This window comes from Populus trichocarpa, chromosome 8 (genome assembly GCF_000002775.5).
Source record: "Populus trichocarpa isolate Nisqually-1 chromosome 8, P.trichocarpa_v4.1, whole genome shotgun sequence".
Taxonomy (NCBI): Eukaryota; Viridiplantae; Streptophyta; class Magnoliopsida; order Malpighiales; family Salicaceae; genus Populus; species Populus trichocarpa.
Window position 1 is genome coordinate 3,845,853 of NC_037292.2, and position 20,565 is coordinate 3,866,417.

Consider the following 20,565-nt stretch of genomic DNA (forward strand, 5'->3'; position numbering starts at 1 on the left):
CCCAAACGATTACCCTATCCTTGATCAATTCTCCTGACAAAAGGTTTCCCAATTCTGCATCTAATTTGATGTTACCTAATTTCCCAGATTCAAACTAAATTTCAAACAATAATTAAATGGATGGAGGCTGAGATTTGGTGATATACTGATATTTAATTAAACGAGGGACTCCATTGAGAGATTCATTTGTGGAAGGACTTCAAAAAATTAGGGTGATGGTTGGGGAAAATATTTAAAATCAATCTACGTGTGAATTACCTTGACCTCGTACAGTTAATTTAGAAAGTATAAAAATAATCAAAATAATTAATAAAAAATATGGTTTGATTTTAAAAAATCAAATTAATTTTTTTTAATATTGAGATGTCAATTTATTAGTTTTATCGAGTTTCATAATTTAATCTGTTAAATTCACTGTTCGGGTAATAAACTATACTAGGTTTAAAAATTTTATTTTTTTAAAATCGTTTTTTTCTTTAATTATATAATAAAAAAAATAAATACTTATAAAATCAAATATAAACCAAACGTTAGAATTTTTATTTGGGACTACAATAATCTCATAAAAAGTAAATTAAAATAATTTACTAAAATAAATATTAAAAATAAAATAAAATAAAACAAGACTGGAAGATAAAAAAAAAGAATGGGGGATGTAAAGAAAAATTGAGATTGCCTTCTTCATTATTCATATAAATAACGAATGAGATGAGTTGGCATCCTAATATTTTTTGGATGTAGTTAATTTTTTAATTTAATTTTATAATAATAAAAATAAATATTTATAAAATTAAACATAAGTTAAATATCGAAATATTTGTCATTGATTGCAATAGTATCATAAAAAAGTAAATCAAAATAATCTATAAAGATAAAATTTAAATTTAAAAAAATTATTAAAAGATAATTTAAAAAAAAAATACAAAAAGAATAAAAAGAAATCACCTCTTTAAGAAGGTGGATTGACACTCTATTTTTTTTATTTATTTAGCAGGAGGTAATATTCACGTCCATATGCCTGTACATTAAAATACAGTATAATTTTCTTGTGAAAATTTGTCAGTAGCACACAACGAAGAAATTTGGCAACGGAAGAGTGAAGAGGATATGCATGTCAAATTTGCAAATTCTCACGGCGACACCTTCACATGGCAGAGCACGCATGCCTATAATTACTCAACGACGATAAACTTTTATTGCTCAAAAGCACGAAAAGTAATCTGGTCGGCTTGTCACTCGATGACCATTCACCTGGCACCAGTCATCGGAGACTGGGCAAATGTTTCTTACCATCTTCTGTTTTGGTCTTTTATTTTATTTTATTTTTTTAAAATCAAAATCATTTTTGTTTCCAGTTTCTGATTTTTTTTAAAATGATTTATTATTTTTATAAAAAATAATTTATATTATCAGCATGATATAACAAATCTATTTTTTCACAAAGATTTTGAAAGGAGTTGTGGATGCAAGTTAGGATAAATCTGGATTTTCCTTATGGACAATCCAGCATTTTATCAAAGTAAAATTTTTTGAGAGTCCATTAAAAAAATATATTCTTATACCCGGATATACAAACTTTTAAATATCCTCTTTGAATATGATCCCTGCAAATATGACATTTATTTTTATTTAAAATAAAAAAATTATGCCCGTGTTTAATTTGTATAGTGAATTCATGAGAAATTTAAACAAATTTGATATTATACCTTTATGATTTAGTCTATGAAATCCACTCGTAATTTAATTTTATAATTATTTTTTTGTATTAAAACTTGAATGTTCTATTTAATTATTTTAATATCTTGTAATCAATGTATTTATTTTTATTAAATTTACCTGTTTATTGTATATAAAATTATAAATTTATGAGATGTGGGTAAATTCTATTCTATAAAAGTAGCTGGGTATTTTATTTTTTAAGAAAAAAACAACTCTCAAATCCACGAATTAACCCACCTTTATCCATTAGGACCTAGGGTTGGGATCAAATATATATTACGAGACAACTCAATCAAAATCCACCTACCCCTAACCAATTGTCATATCTAGCTGGAGAGTTACTACTTACTGGGCCGGATAATAATAATAATAATAATAATAATAATAATAATAACAATAACAACAATATAGCTCTGATCGCATTAAAAAAAAAAAAAAGTAGTTTCGAAAATTCCCGTCAAATCTACTCAACTGACGGCCCAATTACAAACCAGAACCCGAAGTCCAGACCTAATCACCTCAAATTCAAAAATAGACAAAAAAAAAAAAAAACATAAAAAAAAAAAACAAGAACTCAAAACTGCTTAGGTCGACGCCATAAAAAGAAAAAAAAGACCGCGAAGCACAAAGCCACGCACACTTGAGCTCGAAACTGTAGTCTTTGCTAGAATTTGATTTTGCGGTTTTTCTAAAAAATTAAATGTATTTATTTTTAATTATTTTTTTAGTTTTTTTGAATTGTTTGTTTTAATCTCTTCGTATTAAAAATAATTTTTTAAAAAAATAATATTTTAATATATATTTTTTAAAATATTTTAAGAAACTCACATTTGTTAATGGAGTTTGGTGCTGCCGCCGCTGCCGCTTCTTCTTCTTCCAAGGTTTTTAACAGAACCCACCACCTCTCACTCTTATCAACCCGCCCCCATGTCAAAAATCCAGCATCCTCTTCAATCCTTCCTCAAATGCCGTTCCTCGCTTCTCAACGATGTCGTTTTCTCCTAGAGACCTGTCCTGCAAATCCACCATCAAAGACACCAACGTCAGCATCGCCACACCTCAGGTAGTATTATCACCTCCTCTAATCTTAATTTAATTTTATATATCTCTTGGGAAAAAAAAACTTAAATTCATATTAAAAAAGTCTTGTTTTGTTATTGGTTGTTGTTGAAGATGGCTGGAGACGGCCTTCGTGATTTTGAGCTATCAAATTCGACGGCGCTATCTCCTCTAGACGGTCGTTACTGGAAGAAAGTCAAGCATTTGTCTCCTCGTGAGTGAATACGGTCTCATTTATTATCGTGTTCCTGTCGAGGTACTTTTTGTTTCTGATGGATCCAGCACCATAAAACCCCTCTAAAATAGATTTTATTTAAAAAAGAAATCCAAAAAAAAACAAAAGAATACAGCTCAAGCGTCATATCTTGAACCTAGTTCCCAAGAAGCATGAGCGCACGTATTGGGCATCCACACTAGGTGCATATCCATATAGGGTTCTCGCCCACCACCACCAAGGGTGCTAGGTTTGTATCTTTATCACTCCTGTGGGCTTGGGCTATCACGCCCAAGCCCAGTATATTTGAGTTGGAGCAGTGTGTTTAAATTCATTTTTTGAGCATCTTTCTTGTACCTAATATTTACTAGAGAATTTTTCTTCAACTTCATGCAAATTCTTTAATATTTTATACTGATTTAATATGTATTATTTGAGTATAATATAATTTAAAATATCATAATAGTAAAATTACAACTCAACCTCTTTTCTTTACAAAAAAACAAAAATTATAGGCTATAAATACACCATGAATTTTTCAAATTAAAAGCTCATAATCTCTTTTATTTTTTAATATTTTTAATATATTTATTTTCAGAATTTATCTTTCTAAAATATTATTATACGTTTTCTCTCTACAAAATTATTAAAGTTTTTATATCCATCAACGAGGATTTTTTTACAGGTATCAATTATTGGTCATCTGACTTATCAAATACCACCTCTATTAGCATAGCTATCGCTCACCTTAACTTACTAAGTATTGCATGCTACTAGTTAACAACATTTTAAATTCTTCATATCAAGTCATCAAACAGCTTAACTAGGAAAAATAAATCAGATTGCTTGAATTAAAATATCAAAAAGAATTTAATACATCAATTTTATTCTCAAGTAAATTGAATATTGATACTTTTTCCCGAGTCTTTTATATTTTTTTAATGTTTTAATTTTCAGGTTTTAATATCCGTGGATATTCTAATGTCAACTTTATTATCACATGTAATTTTATTATTTTTATCTCTTAACTTTTTTTCTTCTCATAAATTTGGTTTAATTTAAGTATTATTTCTCAGATTAAATGGTTGTTGAAGCTTTCACAAATCCCTGAAGTTATCGAGGTCCCGAACTTTAGTGAAGAAGTCGAGTGGAAGGGTTAATTGATGGATATAGCATGGATGACGCGTTGGAAGTTACAAATATCGAGGAAGTGGCTAACCATGATGTAAAAGCAGTTGAATATTTCTTTAAAAAGAAATGCCCGGAGATTTCCAAGGTTAAAAATCCTATCTTACTTGCCTGAGATAGCTTGCCACGTTATTGGATTTTTTTGCGATTGCCTAATGATGATTCTTTTGCTGGTGTAGTTTGAAAATACAATAAAATATGTATCTTATATTTCAAAGAAACATTTTCTCTTAAATATTTATAAGTATATATTTTTATTGTATAGTAAATTAAATAAAAGTTATGCAGATGAACTTTTTTATTGAATTTCTAATCTTATTATATAAGTATTTATAATATTAAAAAATAACATTTGATATTTGATATGTATTAATTTGTTTTTAAAATTTATTTTTTTTAATTTTTATAATTAATTTTGATATTTATAACAATTGAAATAAAACTGAATAATAACTATTCAATTTAATCTAAAATATAATTATTTCATTAATAATCATATAGTTTCATTAACCATCACAATATTTAATAAACTTATTATTTCATAAAGAATATATATTTTTAATTTTTAATTTGTTTTTAATAAACTTGGTTATATCACTAAAATGTTATCTATAAATAAACACTTTAAAACAACATTACGACGCTACTCTGAGCCGATTCTTTATTGGTTTCCATTGATAAACAGTATTTCAACATCTTTCTCTTGAAAATTTACCTCAGGTGCTTGAATTTTTCCATTTTGCTTGCACATCTGAGGATATCAATAATCTTGCCCATGCATTGATGCTGAAAGAAGCAATGAATGTAGTCGTATTTCCGGTCATGGATAAATTGACCAAAGCCAGATGTAAATTGGCTAAGATAACGCTTCCATTCCGATGCTTTCTCGCTCTCATGGACAGGTGATATGGCTACCTCTAGCATGCAATGATATGCCTTGATTTACAAAACTATCTTAAACAGCAAATTAATCACATCTTTGTTGATCCTATCAATTTGGTTCTTATCCTTGCTGTCAAAATTGCTGTTTGTTTACGATCGGTGCGGTATTTATAACTATGGCTTCCTCTAAGACTTGTTTGTTCATAAAGTGGTGACTTTGTTGCTTTCATTATCTGTAGCCAGCTTCACCAACAACTTTGGGAAAGGAAATGACAATTTTTGCGGCCAGGCTAAGCGCACGAAGGCACGGAATTTCTCAAGTTAAGATACAGGGGAAGCTTGCTGGTGCTGTTGGAAACTGCAATGCCCATCTTTCAGCATATCCCAGTGTTAAGTGGCCTCAAATTGCAAGAGAGTTTGTTGAATCTCATGGATTGTTTTTTAACCCCTATGTTGCTCAGCTATAATTTTTGTGCTCATTAATCCTGCTCAGTTTCCACATTAAAAGCTAGTCAATTAGTTCATAATAACATTTAAATTCATTCGAAACATCATCTGTAACTAGCTTAGTTGCTTCACTGCCTACATCAGTGCTTAAATATAGGAACTTGAAGGAATGAGAGCATGGAGGGTGATAAGTTTTCATTGATTGATGATATAAAATTTGTGAGTAGTTACATGGAAACTCCGTGTTGAAGGAAGATGCGATGAAGGCTGCACAAGCATCACTTCTTCTCCTTTAGCTTTTCTTTCTCTTGATATTTTTGTCCCATGTTTAATGCATCTGGTCTTCCTGCTGACTATGTGGCTTTGTGCTTGCTTTGCAGATTGAGCCACATGACTACATGGCAAGACTTTTCTATGCAATTATTGTTTTCAACACTATATTGATTGATTTTGATAGAGATATATGGGGCTTTATATCCTTGGCATACTTAAGCAGGCGAACGATCTGGTGTTGAATCGACACTGTGAATTTTGAAGTAGTTATCCTCACACTAGAGTAGTTATTTGCACAAGACTTTGAAACAGACAACCAAGGCTGGTGAGATTGGGTCCTCGACTATGCCTCACAAAGTGAATCTATTGATTTTGAAAACAGTGAAGGCAATCTTGGGAAAGCCCAATGAAGCTTATCTCATCTCGGTGAGAAGTTGCCAATTTCACTTTGGCAGGTAAGGTGGCCCGCTTCCCTTTCGTTATTCAGATACTTGTCTATAGTATTAAGTTGTTGCTTTGAGTTCATATGGTATACCAAGTTAAAGAATTGTGTTGAGATCCTTCCTAAATGAAGCTTCTGAAGTTATTCCTCTATATCATCATAGACCTAGAAGTGAGGTTTCTTTTGTTTTCAAATTCCTTAAATTCATTTTATTCTTGCATAAGTTTGGTCTTGAGAAGTAGTAAGGTACTTGTGTAGCTGCTCTAGTTGTATGCATCTATATATAGGCCACAGGTATTTAGGTAGTTTTTTAAAAGTTTTGTTGCATTGTATTCTATTTGCAGCGTGACTTGACAGATTCAACTGTTCTGAGGAATATGGGCGAAGGCTCAGGACATTCTCTTCTCACCTACAAAAGTGCATTGCAGGGAATAGCAAAGCTTCAGGTATGTGATATAACACAAGTAATGCGCCTTCTCTCCTAAGAAGTGCATGCAAAGCAGTTCATTTTTGTGCTTCTTTTTTGCAGTAGAATTGAGTTCTCCTCCTCCTCCAACTCCTCCTTCTTCTTGATAATGAAGCTTTCATTGAGGGTTAGCTGATTAAGATATCGTGATTGCTGGAGAATGCTTTGATTGCTTCTACATTCAGCTTTTGTTCTGATTGAACTAAATATCTCATTTAGGTTAATGAAACTCGCTTGAGTGAAGACTTGAATCAATCATGGGAGGTGCTTGCTGAACCAATACAGACTGTATGTACCTTTCCTTTTATCGATCTTTAATTTTCTTGTCTCATTTGTACGAAAAATGTCGTTTCTCAATGATTCTTTAGATTGATGAATCTAGAGTCTTTTCTATCTAAGCTCAAAGTTTTCTACCTCCAATACTGTTTACTAGTTTTGAGTCCCATCATATTCTTAAATCATTCCTAATCCTTTGGAACGACAAATTCTGCACTGGTGATGCGCCGATATGGTGTTCCAGAGCCATACGAGAAGTTGAAAGAGCTAACCAGGGGAAGAGCAGTTACCAAAGATAGCATAAAGGAGTTTACTGAAGGCCTGGAATTACCCGAAAAAGCAAAGGATTATCTTTTGGAGTTGACACCCCATACCTATGTTGGAGCGGCCATTGAATTGGGTCAGACTGTAGATATTGCTATCAACTTGGTTAATGGGGTGACAACTTTATAAGTTGATGGTGGAAAGATGTTAGGGGATCACCAGCTATCATATTGTTGTACCGAAGAATCAGGTATATGTAGTCCAACTTCAGTTGTGACCGGGTACAATATGATTCACGATATGTTTTGATAGGGGGAGAGAGAGAAATTAGATTTCCTGCTTGAATATTGTAAAATTGCTATTGAAATGATCGTGTCTTGTAAGCCTATTAAGAAAACTCGCGGTGGGAATTTTGCAGCCAGTCTTATTGACCTTATGATCAATTTATCTGGCCTGATTTTACAGTTCCCCCTTTTTAATCTCCGAAACTAGTAGGTCTCTGGGAAATTTGGTCAAGTTCTTTCTGCTGGGAATGATGATCTTGAAGCGGATCATTTTTTGAGTGAAACCTAATTGGCGACACTTATCCACTTCCAAAGAAAGAATTAGTGAATGAAGCAATAACATCAGTCGAGACCTGAATATTTTTTTTCGAGCAAGGTTTCTTGGTTACTTTTGAGGGTATAACAAAAATTCTGCAGAACTAACAATTCTTTGGTTTGGAATTAGTGATAATCTAAGTAATCTTGCCCAACCTCGCGATATCTTATATCAGATCCTTGTTAACCATTGTAGATTATCATCTGTCCTGGTCAAATGTCTGTATAGAATACGATAAGAAGCTGGCGAATGGGCCACCAATGTGAAAATTTAGTGGCACTGTGTCCAATAGAGCATGGAGATTCTGGTGTTCCTTTCCTGCTGCAACAAACTACAGACCTCATGAGCTCAATACGTAATGCAAACCGCAGGCCGTTAAAGTATAAGACGACAAAAATGTTGGGCTTGCTATGACCATATCTCATTGATAAGAGCAGAGCCACATATATTTGGGAGATGGTAATTAACCTGACCCGAAAGCCACTGGATCATCCTATCTACTCGGCACAATCCACGTGGCATTACGCAATTAACTGCTTATCTAGTTTACACTCCATTCCAAGGTTCCATGCCCAATACTCAAATATTCTGCTAGCAACATTTCAAGAAAAGCAAAGCTTTTGCACTCTTTTTCTGTTTTTCCTGCTAACTTGGACATCCAGCTAAAATGGAGACTGGTATAGCATGCTGTGCTCGAGGGGCTTACTTACCTGGTGTTTCTCAGCATTCAAAAGCTTCAATGTCTCCACGGTCCATTTCTCCGTCCTTCGCTACGAGGGTATATATATCTAATAAATAACACCTGTGTATTACTAATTGCATATAGAAATGCTATGCATGTTTCAGTATTTCCAGGTAGACTTGGAGATGCGGAAATGAGAATTTTACATGAATGTCTATTTTTCATGCGTACAACATTTGTGGGAAAAAAAAAGTTGTAAAAGGATGTCTAAAATACATGACAGAGTCTGAAATCAAGCTCGCTATTTGGGGAGACGTTGCGCTTCATACCAAGATCATCACTAAGGGTTTCAAAAGCAAAGAACTCTTCCCTTGTGACCAGATGTGAGATTGGTGATAGCCTGGTATGGTATTTTTTGTAATTTTGTTTCATACAGTTCTAGCTATGATCGTAATAGCTAAAGTTCTTTTCTTCCTTTTCCGACTGTAGGAAGAATTCCTTGCAAAGGCAACTCCAGATAAGGGACTGATTAGGGTGATGATGTGCATGGGCGAGGCATTGAGGACCATTGCCTTCAAAGTCAGGACTGCTTCCTGTGGAGGAACGGCTTGTGTGAACTCCTTTGGAGATGAGCAGCTTGCTGTGGATATGCTTGCCAACAACCTTCTTTTTGAGGTTTGATTTGAAAAAAAAATTGATTTGTCACTAATTTAAGCTTGCTTAATAATGGACTATAGCTAAATTTTGCTAGATAGCATAGTTACCTCGCCAGATTTGTTTTTTGGGACAAGTGAGAAGGGACACTGTATCCATGAGAAAAACTTCATCATTGAAAAGGCATTTGTTACATGATTTTGAGTGGCTTAAATGGATACACTAGGTCTAGCGGTTGCATTCTGATTCAATTTGGTGATCACCTTTTGAACACAGTTCTTTCATTTATAAATAACGACTACTGATTTTGATGCGTAGGCTTTGACTCACTCGCATTTCTGCAAATATGCTTGCTCTGAGGAGGTCCCTGAACTGCAAGACATGGGTGGCCCCGTTGAAGGTCTGCGTATATACAACTAGTCTAAAACAATCAATTTTGACCGGAAATCATTAACTTTTTACCCTGTCTAGGAAGGAAAGTAGCCTTACATGATTGTGATGATATGAACAGGTGGATTCAGTGTTGCTTTTGATCCACTTGATGGTTCCAGCATTGTCGACACAAATTTCTCTGTGGGCACCATCTTTGGAGTGTGGCCAGGAGAAAAATTAATTGGGGTAACGGGGAGAGATCAAGTGGCTGCAGCCATGGGGGTTTACGGTCCTCGAACTACATACGTTCTTGCTCTTAAAGACTACCCTGGCACCCATGAGTTTCTTCTTCTTGATGAAGGTGGGGCTTCGATACTATCATCAAATACTCAACCTAGACAAGGGGCAATTTTTTTATCACTGTTATGATCATCTCATATTCAGTCCAGCAGTTGTTGTACCCTCTTGCCTTGTTCAGTTGTTCTGTTCTATACTGCAGAGAAATCAGGTTTCACCACAGTTACTGGGTGCCTAAATCTATACATTTCTCTCTGAAAGAATCTGTTTGTTTCTTTTTTCAGGAAAATGGCAACATGTCAAAGAGACAACAGAGGTTGGTGAAGGGAAACTTTTCTCCCCTGGAAATTTGAGGGCCACATTTGACAACCCTGACTATGAAAAGGTTTTTATTTTACTTTTTCCCTTTTCTATTGAATGGAGGAGGAGGAGATGTTCCGCTAATTATCATTATTTGTAAAACACAAGCTGTTCTGTCTCTTACCAATGCCTTTATTTCTCACTCAACAGTTGATCAACTACTACGTAAAAGAGAAGTACACCTTGAGATACACAGGAGGGATGGTGCCAGATGTCAATCAGGTGATTATAACTTTTCCCAAGAAATGTTACTCTCGTATTTTCTTTTCGAGGCTGATTCCATAGATGTCTAACGGAGTGTGTTATCCATTATCCACAGATCATAGTTAAAGAGAAGGGTGTCTTCACCAATGTGATTTCTCCAACTTCCAAAGCCAAGCTGAGATTGTTATTTGAGGTTGCTCCTTTGGGGTTATTGGTTGAAAAAGCTGGGGGTTACAGTAGTGATGGTCATAAGTCTGTGCTAGACAAGGAAATAATAAATCTTGATGACAGAACTCAAGTTGCATATGGATCCAAGAATGAGATTATCCGATTTGAGGAAACTCTGTATGGGAAATCAAGGCTCAAGGCCGAGGGTGTTCCTGTTGGAGCTGCTGCTTAAGAGAAAGTGCTAGCTTCTCATGCCTTAATTTATTTGTTTTGACCAAAATTTAAGCTATCATGTATACGGATTTGTGCAGTAGTGCGTGGAACATTCAAATAATGGAGACTTCTACAATTAAAAGATTAGATTTGTGTGATCATGAAAATTTAGCAGGAATGATGACTTCTCTTTCCTTGGCATGTTTTCTTCTCTGATACGTGTGATTGAAAGTTGAAAATATATAACCACTCTTTAAGGGAAGTATATATAATTTTTTTTCCCTTTTAAAGGCAGGTGATCATAATTTTGTACCGGGTTATATTGAAGTTTCTGCTGCTTTTAAGGGGAATTTGCATCCTTTGTTTCAGCTCTACTTGCTTTTCTAATATTTATTTACGAATTTTGGTAAATTCAGAGTCAAATTTTTTTGAGTGTTTGTTTTCTCAGAAGTCTATGTGGAAAAATGAGTAATTACACTAAGTAGCTATAGTACTGTCACATGAGCGGCAATAAAGATGGTTGGTCTTGGAATTATCCCTATTTCTTTGTCTTAATTCTCAGACCATGCCATTCTTTACTTCGGTACTTCTTAGGATTCCTTTACAGCATACCTTGGCTTTCTTACAGTAAACGTATTCTATTTGTCAGCTCAAGATTATCATAATCCTAAGGACATTCGCATCTACTCTATTTAGAGCGAACCTTAAAATTTGATTTCTTGAAAATTGCAAGGTAAAGGGTTTTTGCTGACACAAGTTGAGACAGAGCCCTATACCCAACAAGATACTGGTAAACATGGTATGCATCTGCTCTTTACATTCCATTTTCTTTCCATTAAAACCAACATGTAACAATGGGAAGCACAAGTTATTTTTTATTATTTTATTAATTAATTGTTGTGAACTTTGGAACCTACAAGCTACGACTCTTCTTTTTAGTCTGATCATAGCAGTTACCTTCCATGTAGGAGGTCGAAGCAGGAGTGGTGAAATGGCGTGGATCGGTTGGAGGCATAGTTGATGCACCTATAGACAAAGTCTGGACAATGGTTTCTCAAACCAAGAAGCTAGCAGAATGGATGCCAATGGTGGAAAGATGCACTGACTTGGTTGGAGAAGAAGGTGTTCCAGGTTATGTTCGGTTAGTGTCAGGATTCATGTTCCCTCAACAAGATGGTGACAGATCATGGATCAAGGAGAGGTTGGTTTCTCTGGATTCTACATCACACAACTATGTTTACAAAATGGAAGCCAGCAATGTCGGTTTGGATGGATCAATAAATACATTAAAACTTGTTGATTATTGGGATGATTCCACACTAGTTAACTGGTCATTTCAGATAGACCCTTTGGAAGGCGCCTCCGAGGATAGCATAATAGATTATCTAGGATTTCTGTATAAATCTGGCATTAACAGGATTGAAGGTGCTATAAAAGCTTCATCGATAGGAGTTTGATTAATATCATGGGTTCTGTCACTGCTAGACTATCCAACAAAGTGCAGTGTTGGTTTGCCAAAATGTGTTCTTTGGCTGTTTGGAGTAAATTCCAATGGAAAAGGAAAGATATTTCATCATTTCATCATTTCTACTTGTACTTTGCTTTTTAAAATCTTCCGTGACGTTATCAGCATTTCAATGAAAACAATTTCTCAGCTTCAAAATTCGGTATTTAACGATCATTACCCACCACGACGAACTCTTGCGTTCTACTGTGAATGTACCCTTTTTTTTTTTTGCTAGTGTAAATACGCGCTTCGATGGGTTCTCTACCTGGGCTGGCCTCTTAAATTACAAAACAAGGGTTTGGGCCTTATATAGAGTGTGGGATAATTTCATGGGGCACCCAAACGAGGCAGACTTGGATGTGACTGCAGATTGGTTCATTTTAGAACGCGCTATCTTCAAGGCCCGAAGACCCGTGTCCGTTAGGCATAAACACAACATATATAATCATCGAATTCATAGCCACTGATTCTCGGAAAGTCACAATCACAGTATAGTTGTTTTAGTCGATAAACCATGAGCTTGCAACCTATTTGGTAAAGGAAAAAACATACTTTATGGGTCCATAATGTTTTTGTGTTTGAAATGCAGGGGAAAGGAAATCATGACAGAACTGCTTTGCGTGGATTAACCTGGCTATACTGTTTAGTGAACAGTAAAGCATGCTATAACAGTGAATGCATGCTTTATTATTCCAGTTTAAAAGCTTAAAATGCATTGAGCCGGATCCGATGCAGTAAAATAAAAAAACTATTTTTATTTTTTAATTGTATTTTATTCGAAAAACTAGTGTTTAATATTATTTAATAACATTAAATAAATTAAACGGAGAGCGCTTGAACATGTAGCATTTGCAGAATTTAATCGTAATCCTAAATTGTAGATAGTTTAATAGAACAATAAAAATATTTTATATAAAGTATTATTTATTTCATGATATAATAGCAATAGTTAAATCTACAATATTTAAATTAAAAATCATTAATATTAATATATATTTTTTTAAAATTATTTTATAACTTCAGTTTCAAAATATTCTTAACCAAATACATTAAACAATTTTTTGTTCAACCTTAATTTCAACTATAGTTTTTACAAAACATACATAAATACCAATTCAACCTCAATTAAAAATATTTTTTATAAAACAAATTTTTTTCAAATCACAACCAGCCACTACAATATCAATATCAAACGCATTAAAAAAATTGGCAGATGTGAGGTTATGACCAGATCGAGTGAAGTAAAAAAGGCTTCACACCAACAAATTCTCATATCATGGTTATTACTGGTTTCTGGTTTGCTCTTTTCGATGTTCTACCTCTTCTTGAGTTGCGAGGAATTCCTTGCAAGGTAAAAAACTTATCTAGAAGTGCTAAAGGGACTAAAGAGATGGCCCAATGAAAAATAAAAACAATTAATGTGGGTTTGAAAGGTGAAGCAGGTGCAGGATTTGGAAGTTTACAGACAGGTTGAGCTGTACGTACAAACCCATTCCTAATGCTTTCTTTAAGCATTGTGATTCTTGAAAGCCATTTCTCAGCTATAAAGTATGTGTTTTTACTATCACTTTCATGCATTCATGGACACCCACCACCACAATTTCTATCTCCTGCGCTTTTATACTCTTCTGGAAGAGTAGTGTCTGCCGTCCTTTTTATTATTATTACTAAGAATGTGTTTAGTTATGGTGTTTTTGTAAAAGTATTTGTTAATTAAAAAATAATATTTTTTTATTTTTATTCTTAACACTAACACATAAAAATATAGAAAAAATTACATAAAAATCATCATTTTCATACCTTTTCACGCCAAAATCAATTTAAACTATAAAAACAAACACTCCCTTGATTTTTTAATACATCCATCAAAATATCCATGCTACTGCTAAAGTACGGGAATACATAACATCACAAAGAAATATATAATAATTAATGGACCATATGATGTTAATACATCCATCTATCTTTGGCGTATTATACATAAGAGATTTGAAATCAATATTTAATTATCTCTTAATAATTTAAATTTTTAAATTGAGAAAGTTAATTAACATTATATCAGAATTTTTATTATCAAATGATTACAAGTTTCATTCTTTCAGTTATTTTTAAAAAAAAAAATCAGCATGAAAAATGATAAGAATGAATAAATTTTAAGTTTAAAAATCTTTTATTAGAGAGTATGCTATAGAGTTAATATTACATTCCTTTAATTAAATTAAAATATTCATAACCTTAAACTTTTTATAAGTAACCATTCAAGAAACTAATATTTTAAAATTTTGAGTTGAGATGGTTATTTAATATGAGATTTCAGCTTTTATTATCAAATAATCATGAGTTCCATTATTTTAATTACATTTTAAAAAATCCAGCAAATAGAAATATTAATGAGTATGTGTAATTAATTACTTGAGATAGTGTGTTATAGAGTTAACATCACACTCTTTTAATGAAATTAAGAAAGCCAGCTCTTAAACTTATTAATTAGTTGAGGACGTTTATTTATACTCGGAATGCTACAGCAGCGAGCACAAAAACTAAGGACACCATTTAATGTTTTTGGTTTTTTAATTTTTTGGAAAACCAAAACTATCTCATGTTTATTAATTGTCCATAGTTTTTTAAAGTTATTTATTTAGAATATCTTACATAGACTCGATTTAATTTAAAAAACAAGAAGGTATATTATAAGTTAAAATATAAAAACCAATAATATTACATTTTTAATTAGTTACCACGGTGATATTGTTACAGTGACATAGTAACATGACTATATGATATAAAACAATGATGGTGGTGATATAATTAAAGATAATTATGGTAATATTGAAAAAGAAGATAATGGTGAAGAAATAACAATAAAAATGAAGATTGAGATGGTCACAACGGACGTGATCATAACAATATTGAGAATGATATTGAGTGCAATGATGCATGGCTGTGGTGGTAATTAATTAGTGGTATATATGATGGTGGCTATAAAAAATCCAAAATCATAAATTAAAAGATTATTTTCTATGTTTTTTAAAATTATTCATAAAAGAAAGAGAAAGAAAGAAAACCGTAATTATAATATCGAACAACATCTAAAACAGCAAAAATCAGCAGGAGTTGGTGGAAAGAGTTCCTACATTCGGTATCACCTGCATTGATTGTGATGGATCAAGATTTCTTCTGTTTTAGCACTAAATTCATAATGGTCATGGGAATTATATTTTTTATTCAAACTCTTTTTAAAATTTAGGTAGAAACACCGAGAGATCAGGAAGAAAGTTAAGTTAGGCTCGGATTTGGACAGATCATCTGAGCTCAATCTTTAAAAGATGTATTTTTGTTTATTTTATAAATCTAAAAACAATTGCTGGAGTTTTTTTTTCATTAATATTTTTTTACACGATATTTTTTCTATTAATACTTATTAATATTTGTGTGAGAGATATTTTATTCGTCATAAATGTTGTCATGTTAAAATTACTTTTTAATTTCTACATTTAAAAATAAAAAAACAAGGGTCAGGAGCTATAAATACTTCTTGAATTATCAAGTTTATTTATTATTTTTTTTCTCTTTTAAAATGCTAATTTTAATATTGAAGGATTCTCAGACACCCTAAAAAAAGATTTTTATAGGTATCTAAAAGCATTCATCAAGAAAATTTATCTTAACAAAAGCTAGCTATATGTAAAAAACATATAACCAATCTATAATTCAACCACTAAAAACCTTACCTTGTAAATACTCCTACTTTGAACACTTCATCGGATTGTCATCATCAAATGTCCATTGGTTTCAATGTACTTGACAGGGAGTATGCGTACAAAACCTTTGCATGGAAGGTATACCTTCTCGATCGAGAGAGATAGTTCAGTTGGGCTATGTGCATGTCTCAACACACAAGAGGGTTTCAGTCGTTTGACATTAATGACAACAAGGTCTTACTAGCATACTTCCAAATGTGTTGGTCAACTTTGTGTAACATGCAAGAAAACCTGAAACATTCATGGCGCGCGGGTTCTTTTCATTCACCTAACCAGGTAAAATGACACTGCATCAAAGGTTTATTCTCTTTTATAAAACTTAAAGGTGGCCAGTCATACATTTGTGTTTCAAAGGAAGTCAAAATTCAGAGACACAAAGACAGAAAAAGAGAGAGTGAGAGAGAGAGGATGGAGAACTATCGGGCTCGGGCTATATTGCTGCTAGTAATTTTCATTTTTCCGGCTTTGGTGGAGTGCGAGGTCCGTCTTTATGATTTCAGGGTAAGTGCTCATTCTCTGCTACGTTCTTACGGTAGTCCACCTCTAGCAACGGACAAGGGCTGCCGTTGCCATTTTTGATAATTAAAAAAGAGAAGATCATGCTTAATGTTGTATCTGTGACTAAAATTAAGCATTAATTCAAACAAAACATTAAGGAAACCTTGCTATCTATCGACCATCAAATGTGAGAATTTCTTTTCAGTGGTATAAAATTTAATTAAAAGAGGCTCTTGTGGTCCGGAACAAGCTTATTTCCACTTGCTAGTGTCGTAGTGCAGTCACATAAAATTATTAATTAAATTAGGTTTCTGGGGATCAAAATTGTTTGATTAGTTTGGTATAATATATATAATTAAACCCTCATTAATTATACATGATTAATGGCTACTAAAATGAATTCTTCTAATGTGATCTGTTTGATTCATAGAGACTAAATTAGTTCAATAATTCCCCCCACGTCACATACACACCAATGTAAATTAAAAAATCATCAATAATTAATGAAAAAGTCAAGCAAGTCTGGCATGGTTACAATACAAATTCTTTAGAGTAGCGTGCCATTTTAGTATCAAGTTGATTTTCCTTCTCTTCTTCCCTCTTCTATGAACTTCTACTTTACAAAGACAGCAAGTCTCTTTAGAATTAGAAGTTGTGATCTTGCTTGTGAAAATCACTGTTTATATTGGCAGGTAGTCCTGACGAACACAACAAAGCTCTGCTCAACCAAGTCCATTGTGACCATCAATGGAAAGTTTCCAGGGCCTACTATTTATGCAAGGGAAGGCGATAATGTCAATATAAAGCTCACCAACCACGTCCAATACAACGTCACCATCCATTGGTAGAACCATAAACCGCACCTGAAGTCTTAAAAATTGGTTTTTGAAAGCTATAGCTAGGTACTTGATTCAAGAGTGATTATTAGGACGACTTTAATGATTAATTGGAGCCTAAATTTTGTTTTGGCAGGCACGGCGTGAGGCAGTTGCGCACGGGCTGGTCCGACGGGCCAGCATACATCACGCAGTGTCCAATACGGCCGGGGCAAAGCTATCTCTACAATTTCACTCTTACAGGCCAGAGGGGTACGCTTCTTTGGCATGCACACATTTCATGGCTAAGGGCAACAATACATGGTGCCATCGTCATCTTGCCTCAGAAGGGCGTTCCTTACCCATTTCCAAAGCCTGATAAGGAAAAAATCATCATATTGGGTGAGCTCCAATCCAAGTCTTTTTTTTCTCTCCCAATTTCACGGCAATTCTAATGAGTTTCTGCTGCTCATTTTTTTTGTTGTCCTATAAAGTCCCAAGATCGACAATTAAGTGATGGTAATTGATTTTGTTAATTATATAGGTGAATGGTGGAAAGCAGATGTTGAAGCTGTGGTCAACCAAGCAACACAAACTGGCTTGCCCCCAAACATATCAGATGCACACATTGTTAATGGCCAGACAGGGGCAGTTCCTGGCTGCCCTTCTCCGGGTAATGACCCTTTTAATGGTTCTGATAAACTCATATTGGGTTATAAAATTTCCACCTTAGAACAAAAACTAAGGTCTTATTTACGTTTAACTAATTGAATTCTTTTATTGCCACGTTTTCTGGTGCCGTGAAGAAATTATTTAGGATCCATACATGGATCTTTGACGTTCTATTTGGTGCGCAGGTTTCACATTACATGTTGAAAGTGGCAAGACCTATTTGCTACGCATTATCAATGCAGCACTAAACGATGAGCTCTTCTTCAAGATTGCAGGGCACAATATAACGGTTGTTGAAGTGGATGCAGCTTACACTAAGCCCTTTAGCACTGACACAATATTTATAGGTCCAGGCCAAACCACAAATGCCCTATTAACTGCAGATAAAAGCGTTGGCAAGTATTTAATGGCTGTCTCTCCCTTCATGGATACCGTAGTTGCTGTTGATAACGTGACAGCAATCGCTTTCTTGCGCTATAAGGGAACCATTGCATTTTCCCCACCAGTCCTGACCACTACTCCTGCTATAAACGCAACTCCAGTAACATCAACTTTCATGGACAATCTTCGAAGCCTGAATTCAAAGAAGTTCCCAGCCAATGTTCCATTAACAGTGGACCATTCTCTATACTTCACTATCGGTGTCGGGATTGACCCTTGCGCAACATGTGTCAATGGTAGCAAGGCTGTGGGAGCTATTAATAATATTTCTTTTATAATGCCAACTACAGCTCTACTTCAAGCACACTACTATAGCATAAGTGGGGTTTTCACAGACGATTTTCCAGCAATGCCGCCAAATTCTTTTAATTATACGGGAAATAATACGGCATTAAATCTGCAGACCATCAATGGGACTAGAACTTATAGGCTGGCTTTTAATTCGACAGTTCAACTTGTGTTGCAAGGAACCACTATAATAGCACCTGAGAGTCATCCGTTCCATCTTCATGGATTTAATTTCTTTGTTGTTGGCAAGGGATTTGGGAATTTTGATGCAGATAATGATCCAAAAAAATTTAATCTGGCTGATCCTGTTGAAAGAAACACAATCAGTGTACCTACTGCTGGATGGGCTGCGATCAGATTCAGGGCAGATAATCCAGGTAAATCTACAATCTTTTTTTTCTTTTTCTTATAGTACTTTCCAATTTAATCAGGTTGAAAAGGTGGATATTAGATTTTTGTCATATATATTAGTAATTTTCTTGACAATGAGTTTCTACCTTCTATATTGCCCTGGCATGAAGTTATAGTATTTGACAAGATTCTCTCTCTTTTTCATGATAAAATCAGGGGAAGACCCTTTGCCTCTTTTTATTTATTTATTTTCAATTTTACAAGGCAAAACAATAAAACATGAATCCTTTGCCATTAGGAATGATTATCTCTCTGAATTTTTACCCGTAGCTTGCATGCATGAATTGGTTGGTGAAGTGTTGTGTAGCTATCCAGTATTCTGATAAGTCAGTGGTGGCTTGTAGGTGTTTGGTTTTTGCATTGCCATTTGGAAGTACATACGACATGGGGACTAAAGATGGTATTTGTGGTTGACAATGGTGAAGGTCCAGACGAGTCACTACTACCACCTCCCAGTGACCTCCCCAACTGCTAGAGACTTCAAGGGGCTTTGAGACTAGAAAGTGAAGAGAGTAGTATCGTATAGTCTGAAGATCTGGGCTCAAGTGCTCAAACAAAGATTTGACAAAAGCTAATAAACAGGAGAAAGTTGGGTTTGTTTTTTTTTTTCATATAGCAAAAGGAAGCTGCTCAGAAAGAGGGGATAAAGCTGTAAAAGCTAGTCATGTTTATCTTTTTTATTCTACTTTCAGGGGGGGATTTGGCACTTTGATTCCACTTGAAGCTATTTGCATGCTTGTGATTGTTGCATCAATTGGGAGCAATCCAACTTGATGGTGTTTTGTATTTAATGTCATATCATTAGCTTTTTCTTGGAGAAAGTTAGGTAAATCAAATAATTTTCACTTGTAAATACGGATAAATGCGTAGTACAAGGGTCGAACTCATGATTTTCTGCTTAGGAAAACAGACGCCTTATAGGAGATTTTTCTTTTTAAAAAAAAAATATAAATATAACTATAGGATAAATCATGAAAAAAAAAACATGCAAAACTACTTTTACAGCTCAAGACCGATGAGAGTTTGTTTAAGAATGTGATTAAAAATTTTATATATTTAGATTGTCTTGATATATTGATGTTAAAATAATTTTTTAAAAATAAAAATATTATTTTAATATATTTTTTAGTAAAAAATATTTTAAAAACCAATCGTTATTACACTCTCAAACACTCCAAAATAAAATTAAAAGTAATTAATCTTAATGCATAAAAACCAATCATTTTATTTTGTATAGAATTATTAATATTTTTTTGTTGTTGTTTTTCTTCTTTATAAACCTATGTACTTTTTCGTTAAAAAGATGTTTTTTTTTAATAATTTTGACATTCTAATACTAATAGTAACATCAAAAAGGATAATTGCATTAATTTTGTGCTTTTTGAAAGAAAA

General features: G+C 33.6%; 4 protein-coding genes and 1 pseudogene across 4 annotated transcripts in view; all 5 read left to right on the top strand.

Annotated features, from left to right (window-relative positions):
* Positions 1-20,565, top strand: part of LOC7494468 (60S ribosomal protein L35a-1) — a 100,575-nt gene that overhangs the window by 27,543 nt on the left and 52,467 nt on the right. The gene's annotated exons all lie outside the window — the stretch shown is intronic.
* LOC18101408 (uncharacterized) lies at positions 2,708-8,234 on the top strand (annotated as a pseudogene).
* Positions 8,380-10,981, top strand: LOC112328513 (sedoheptulose-1,7-bisphosphatase, chloroplastic). The gene is made up of 8 exons (XM_024607809.2): positions 8,380-8,608; positions 8,796-8,915; positions 9,002-9,187; positions 9,485-9,566; positions 9,678-9,899; positions 10,120-10,220; positions 10,346-10,417; positions 10,515-10,981. The coding sequence occupies exons 1-8, from the start codon at positions 8,498-8,500 to the stop codon at positions 10,797-10,799; spliced, it is 1,179 nt and encodes a 392-aa protein (XP_024463577.1). The 5' UTR covers positions 8,380-8,497; the 3' UTR covers positions 10,800-10,981.
* On the top strand, positions 11,132-12,397 carry LOC7494472 (uncharacterized). Its single transcript, XM_024607810.2, has 2 exons — positions 11,132-11,579; positions 11,749-12,397. Exons 1-2 carry the CDS (start codon positions 11,577-11,579, stop codon positions 12,235-12,237), a joined length of 492 nt encoding a protein of 163 aa, XP_024463578.1. The 5' UTR covers positions 11,132-11,576; the 3' UTR covers positions 12,238-12,397.
* Positions 16,385-19,964, top strand: LOC7494473 (laccase-4). Its single transcript, XM_002311166.3, has 6 exons — positions 16,385-16,549; positions 17,239-17,390; positions 17,519-17,763; positions 17,906-18,034; positions 18,219-19,139; positions 19,518-19,964. Exons 1-6 carry the CDS (start codon positions 16,457-16,459, stop codon positions 19,646-19,648), a joined length of 1,671 nt encoding a protein of 556 aa, XP_002311202.1. The 5' UTR covers positions 16,385-16,456; the 3' UTR covers positions 19,649-19,964.

What these genes read in the sequence shown, in the direction of transcription:
- LOC112328513 (XM_024607809.2), top strand. Translation starts at nt 8,498, where the DNA reads ATGGAGACTGGTATAGCATGCTGTGCTCGAGGGGCTTACTTACCTGGT. An exon ending in GTTTCTTCTTCTTGATGAAG is followed by an intron (nt 9,900 to 10,119) that starts GTGGGGCTTCGA and finishes TTCTTTTTTCAG; the next exon opens with GAAAATGGCAACATGTCAAA. An exon ending in ACAACCCTGACTATGAAAAG is followed by an intron (nt 10,221 to 10,345) that starts GTTTTTATTTTA and finishes CTCACTCAACAG; the next exon opens with TTGATCAACTACTACGTAAA.
- LOC7494473 (XM_002311166.3), top strand. Translation starts at nt 16,457, where the DNA reads ATGGAGAACTATCGGGCTCGGGCTATATTGCTGCTAGTAATTTTCATT. An exon ending in TACAACGTCACCATCCATTG is followed by an intron (nt 17,391 to 17,518) that starts GTAGAACCATAA and finishes TTGTTTTGGCAG; the next exon opens with GCACGGCGTGAGGCAGTTGC. An exon ending in ATTCAGGGCAGATAATCCAG is followed by an intron (nt 19,140 to 19,517) that starts GTAAATCTACAA and finishes GGTGGCTTGTAG; the next exon opens with GTGTTTGGTTTTTGCATTGC.